This window comes from Cyprinodon variegatus, unplaced genomic scaffold (genome assembly GCF_000732505.1).
Source record: "Cyprinodon variegatus isolate N-32 unplaced genomic scaffold, C_variegatus-1.0 Scaffold407, whole genome shotgun sequence".
Taxonomy (NCBI): domain Eukaryota; kingdom Metazoa; phylum Chordata; class Actinopteri; order Cyprinodontiformes; family Cyprinodontidae; genus Cyprinodon; species Cyprinodon variegatus.
Window position 1 is genome coordinate 660,009 of NW_015150860.1, and position 6,806 is coordinate 666,814.

The window sequence follows — 6,806 nt, forward strand, 5'->3', positions numbered from 1 at the left end:
GTTGCAGCAGCAACAGTTGCAGCAACAGCAGCAACAACAGTTGCAGCAGCAACAGTTGCAGCAACAGCAGCAACAACAGCTGCAGCAGCAACAGCTGCAGCAACAGCTGCAACAACAGCAGCAGATGGGAATGAATCATGGTCAGTTCCAGCAGCCGCAGCCTCCTCAGGGGCAGGGATTCATGGGGCAGCCTGTGGTGGGGCAGGGTCCTCCTGGAGGCCCCCCAGCTCAGCAGGCGCAGGGCTACCCAAGCTCCGTCCAACAGCAGAGGCTGCAGCACCAGCTTCAGATGCAGCAGCAGCAAAACAACATGGCTGCCCTTCAGAACGCTGATGGAGTGCCAGGCGGAGGCGGTGGAGGTGTTCCTCAGCAGCAAGTTCAAGGCCCACAGCCCACCCAAGGAGGTCCCACTCCTCCATCTAACCAGCCCCTGTTCCATCAAGCTCTGCAGCAAAGGTTGCTCCATCAGCAGCAACACCGCGGTCCAGGTGGGTCACCGGCCCAACACAGCAACCCAATGAGCCCTCAGCAGGCTCAGCAGATGGCCCAGTCCCCACACCCCCATTTGCAGGGCCAAGCCCTGCCAACGTCGCTTGCCAACCAGGTGCGTTCACCGCAGCCCTCGCCCAGACCTCAGTCCCAGCCTCCTCACTCCAGCCCGTCTCCACGCATGCAGCCGCAGCCGTCGCCACATCACATCTCCCCGCAGGTGCAGACGGGCTCCCCGCACCCAGGCCACCTAAACCAGCACCATCCAGGAATGGTGGTCCAGCAACAGCAGCAGACAAACCAGCAGCAGCAGCAAAGCGTTATGGAGCAGTACGGTTCTGAGCAGAACGCCATGCTCTCTCAGCTGAGCGGCATGGCTGGGCTGCACGGGCCAGGAAGCAGCGGCCCGGACTCAATGGGCCAGAACATGAACCATAACTCCTTAGACCACATGTAGGAGCTGAGGGAAGGCTCAGTGGATTTCTGCACAAACTGCACTCACCGCGGACAGTGTTATTGTTTATTCTTCAGCCTTTTTTTACTATTAAAAACTTATTTAAAATGTTTTCAATAAAGATGCATTGAACTGAACTTCCTATGGGAGATGAACAATAAATGGAGCAGTTGTTAAATGAATTAGAATGAATTGTAACTTATTGCTGTTAATATATATTTTTGCCAACTGAGGACAGGGGGGGGGGCTTCCCAGGTAAACAACAGTACTTGCCTTTTTTAAAGATATGTTTTTACAATTTTAAAAGGGGGTTGGGGGTTAAAGAAGTGGTTTACTGCAGTTGTTTTTGTTTGTATTGCATCATTCAAACATTTTTCAGAGTGATGTGAGTTATTGGTGTAAATTCAAACAATGCGCATATTTTTTTTATTTTTTTGTATCATTTGGGCTTGGTTTATTTATTCAGCTTCATCAGGGGGGTTGATTATGGACTCACTGCGACCACTTTGGTTTCCTGTAGAAGTCTATATTTGTTAGTTTATATATTGCTTTAGTCGTCCTCAGTCGGGGGGTGTCCAGATGGGAACGACGTCAGTGTTTTGTCGCGACGGGCGAGGGTCTGCTCAGTCCGTCAGTCAGGCTGGAAGGGACTGTTCCCCCTCGCAAAAGTGCAAGCCCTCTCCCTCGAATGTGTGCCCACTCCTTCCTTTTTAAGACTTCATATGGAGCTGCGGAGGCTTGGGGAGGGGGGTATGCATACCTTTGTGCCTGTAACGTTTCACATGTGGGCTGAGGGTGTATAAAAAAAGGGGAAGGGTGGCTTTTTTTGTTTTTAGGATTCTGCTGTTGAGTAAACAGAGGATGATCCAAATGAACTGTGTTGCACAGAAATGAGGCGAAAGACGGCCACACGAGCGGTTAGTCTCTTTCTTCCTCGTCCCTTTTGCTGCTTCCTTTGGACTTTTTATCCTCCTCTGTGGGAGGTCAAGCTCCCTCCTTAGAAACTGTATCCTCTTTATCTTTCTGCTCAGAACGTTGGGAGTTAATTTAATATTTTTTACTGTACAAATGAAACAAACTGTGGACTCAAATACTGTTTTTTTTTTTTTTTTTTTTTATAATAAAATGAAAATTAGCAATACAGTTCTGTCCTGCATGTTGTGTTTACTATGAACCATAAAAATAATGCATACACTGCATTAAATTTACTTTCATTAAAAGTTAATTTATTTTAAAGAAATCCTACTTATTAAATCCTTCAATATATAACTTAAAATGTTTTAAACATCTAAATCTGAGTGCATCCTTTAATGTACATATACGCTCGTACTCTGTTAGGTAACACGCAGTATGACTTAATCACAGCTTATTTTAAATTCAAAGGCTTTTGAATGGAATCTACCCACCGTTAGTTGTCAGTTTCTAATGGCTTCCATAAGGTTTAAAAGGCTGTTAATGGGAATGTTTACCCTTCAAGGAATTTGTTGTTGCAGTAAGACACGGATGTTGTCAGGAGGGTCTGGACTCTGATCTAATTCCTCCCAGAAGTGTTGCTGTCTGGTTAACCCTGTCAGAAAAGAAATGCAACCTTTCCCCAAAACTGGACTAAATGTCTAAGTGCAGGGGCGGTCCTTGCCCATTTGGTGCCTTGAGCAAACTACCCCCCTACTTTTAGGCTACGTTCACACAACAGCCTGAAGTGACCCAATTTCTTTCTGCCCATATGTGACTTGTATCTGATCTTTTCATGCCTGTCTGAACAACACAGATCAGATTTTTTCCTATGCAACCCAGGCCGCTTGGCTATGTGGTCCTGAATCCGATACGAATCAGATATTTTCAAAAGCGACCTGTTTCTGAACGACCAGGTGGTTTTTATCCGACGTGTACACCATTAATACCCAACAAAGGTCACTATTCTGCGTCTTGCTATGCAGAAGCGGCAAGAAAAACAACCATGGCGGACGATGATCCGCAGAGCAGTATTTATGTTTAACCATATTGAAAATATTGTGTTTATATGGTTAGGTAAGATCGTTAGATGCGCTCCAGCACTACCATCCATGTTTACTTCTGTAAACACAGAGCATGCTTGCTTGTGACGTCACTGCGTCCTCTACTGCGCATGCTTAAGCTGTATGAAAGCAGTTCACACAGGAGATCACAAAGAAGTTGAAAATATTTGGGAATGTTAATGGTAAAAAGCGGAATCGAGCATTAAGTATGAACGTAGCCTTAGACAACCCCGTTACCTTAGCCTGTTTATCGTTCTTCTCTTTGTTCTTCCCCTCTCAGTTTTTGCTCCTGAATGACATAAACTTAGTTAAATATAGCATTCTGAATACATTCTGGTCACTATCAGAATGATGACATTATGAAATGCAATGTGGTCCCATAAGGAATTCATTTACAAAATTCTCGGCTGCATGTATGTTTTTAAAACTACAGCAACAAAACCACATATAAAAAGATGGAAATTGAATGCAAATTTTTATTTTAATGGATTGGACACTGCATCTAATTAGACTTAAATGATACATCACAACAGCACTCTGATATGTAGCACTAGTATTTCAAAATAAGAGTTTTTTTTCCCCTGTAATTAATTGATCAGTCCTACATTTGGCTGTGTCATTCTTTGATAATTGCCTATTAAATAAACTTTATTTTTTATTTTTACAGTTTCTTTCTATTGTAAATATTTCTACACCGTTAAAAGACCAAAGTAAGTTACTTATAATAGTTTAAGCTAATTTTGATGTATAGAAGCCCCCACCAGAAGCTCCAGCGTCCATAATTCTTTTAGCCACTTGGAGAAGATGCCTTTTATCGTGGAAACATCCTGCTTCTCCCTCTTTTGTTTCCGTTTGGGGCTCCTGAGAGCTTCTCTTATGTGAATCCATCTTTAGAGTAACTGCTCCTTCATGTAAACCACTCCAGCTCAGTTAGGTGTGTGTGAGAAGACAAAGGAAGGAGGAGTGTGTGGTGGTGGTACCAATCTACATCAGGCCTCTGCCGATCATATCATGTATATGCATGAGGGTTCCAAAGTGCACATGGTTCTCATCTCATGCAGCTCTCATCTCATGCAGATGCCGCCCTAAATGGTAACCTGCCTGCAGAAGATGCCCATGTTGCCAATATGAGCAGCAACTGTCACAGTCTGCTACATTCAAACCGCATGCTGCTGAGGCAGCAGAAGATGCAGGTTTACATGCAAAGATAATAGTTGAAGCGCATCAAAAGATCCTGCAGTGGGTCCAGAGCAGCACATCTTAACGCAGCTGAAGCAGCACCTCATGTGCTTCTGAGCATCTGAGGCGCGGGACGCACTGCACAGGCAGCAGCTGCTGGAGTTGGAAAAATTGAACTTTTACTGCTTGATGCACCGCATCAACCAATCAGAGAAGCGGATCTGGGAGCTGGCAGAGAGACTGACTCCCTGCTTCTTACAAATAACGCGGTTCTCCTTTCTGCCAAGAACTGGTACCCCTTGGTTCTCGACTGGAAAAAGGTGGCTTGCTCCCTTCAGGTTGTAGAAGAGTTCCTGCCTTAAGTGAAGTATAAGTATGTTAGTGTCCTGTTCAGAAGTAAGGGGAGATTGATAGACTGATTGGTTCTAGTGCTGCTATAATGCGGACACTGCACCCATCTGTTGTGAGGAGAGAGCTGAGTGAAAAGCAAAGCTCTCAACGTGTCGGTCTATGGTCCTACCTTCATCTTTGGACATGAAATCTGCATAATGATTGAAAGAACCAGATCCAGGATACAAGCGGACATAATTTAATTTTCCACAGGGTGGCTTAGAGACAAGAGGAGGATCTGAGTCATCTGGGAGAGGCTCAGAGTAGAGCCACCTCTTCCTCACATCAAGGGGAGTCAGCTGAGGTGGCTCCCTTGACAGGTATTCCATTTACCTCCTACTTCACAGCTGAATTTAGTAATTTAGTTTGTCTTTAATTATCATTTCAAAAGTAAATATGTAATACTCCTTATATTTACAAAAATAAGTTTAGTAGAACCAGTGTATATAACTTGTTTAAGTAAATTACCGTAAATGTATCCTTTCCTGCTATGAAACTGGAATTGAGCAAGTGGGTGATTGTACATTTATGCATTTCAATGTCTTTATAAGCTCTGAATACAATTTTACTCCTGCATAGAGTGAATCTATGTGAAACTATATTTTGGTGTAAGGTCTTATTAAACTCAGTCTTCCTCTGTAGTGACCCATGCTTCATAAATAGAGGAGATTAAGTAAGGTCACTGCCTTTACAGCTCAGAGGAAACACAGGCAGTAAATTCTCTTAAAGGTCAGCAGAATCACTGCTGCTTCTAGGTTTCCTTCTTCTCTTGGCTGCAAACAAATCCCCAAACGAGTAGATGATTGAAATAACTATATTTCAGCAATTTCACTGTGAAAATGTTTGTGTCCCTCAGTGCCTACGTGGAAGAGAAGGGAATCTGGGACAGGAGAAGTTTCCTTCAAATCCAAGAAATATTTCCAACAGTTTGACATATTTAACCTTCATTTATCCAGGGAGTTATGGTTTGGATTTCAAACAGGCCAACCCAAAGCATAAGCAGTACATGAGGCTTTGCTGGTCTTAGAATCCTGAACATGCTTGAAAGTTTCGAGAAAATGTAGAGGAGAAAGCTATGACTATTGACACAAAGATAACTGATAAATGAGTCCTAAAATATTACCCTCACAACCCTGATCAGCTTTCATTTTACAGGTTAATCTAATCATTTCCTCCTGAGGTGCAGTCCGTACAAATCATGCTGATTTTAAATATTGCAGCAAACAAGAAATCTAGTGTTTATTTGGAAACTAAAGCAACATTACCAGCAGCAGTTTTATACATACAGTCGGCAGTCTATGAGTCGCATGTCTGTTCATTTTTTCTATTTAATCAGGAAAAAAATCCCACTGAGATTTAAAACTTCTTTTTCAAGGAAGTCCTGGCCAAGAGGCAGCAAAGTTACATAATAAACAGAGATACATTTGATTAAATGACAGGTATATAAAAAACATATCAAGTAAAACAGTTACAGATAATTCAGGCTGCTTCAAATTCTTTCACTTTCAACTTAAGAGCATTTAACCCTTTATAGGGCAATCAACAAATACTTTGCAAATCAAAATTTCAAGCCAATAGTGTTATTGGAATCCAGGACAAGACCTTATTACCTTTGTAAAAATATGTTGATGGCAAAAATGAATGTCAATGTAATAACAAGAAACACCAACTTGACACGTCAACTTGAAGCCAACTTGCCCGAATATATATTGAGAAAAAATAAAAGCACTTCTATAAGAAATTAATATAGCTAATATTCTTCTTCAGAGGTTCTCCGTGTGCTCAGCATCTGTCAAAATTGCACTTTTTAAAGCATACTGTACTCCGATTTATACAGCCCACCTGTGGCGGCGTTACAGGAAAAGCAGTATGAATAAACTTCAGGTTGCTTATAATGATGGCATGAGGATGCTGCTTAGGGTGCCCCAATGATGTAGTGCCAGTCAGATGTTTGTAAATGTCAATGTACCAACCTGCGCTGCTGTGCTTCGAAACATTATGCACAGATGTATGTGTGGATTAACAGACTCTGCAAACAGCATCATTCAGACTCTGACCAATCCTGTTCAAAGCTCAGAGGGATTCTTCTCCAGTTTGTGGAATCATTGGCAATTTAGTTTATATGTCAGTGATTGATTATTTTCTATTTTCTATTTTTATTTTTCTCTTTTTTATTATTGTTCTTGTTTTTGTCTGTTTGTGGACCATAATTGTGTCTAAATAAAGAGATTGATTTATTGATTGATTGATAATGAAAAACACTCTGAGAGTAAAAGAAA

At 42.2% G+C, this 6,806-nt stretch overlaps 1 protein-coding gene across 1 annotated transcript in view; it reads left to right on the plus strand.

The window, feature by feature from the left end:
* ep300 (E1A binding protein p300) overlaps positions 1-2,060 on the plus strand; it is a 36,467-nt gene extending 34,407 nt beyond the window's left edge. Inside the window, exon 31 of the mRNA XM_015387926.1 lies at positions 109-2,060. Within this exon, the coding sequence (XP_015243412.1) occupies positions 109-946 (838 nt within the window). The 3' untranslated portion in view covers positions 947-2,060. The remainder of the gene's footprint in view (positions 1-108) is intronic.
* Positions 2,061-6,806: the final 4,746 nt, after the last annotated feature.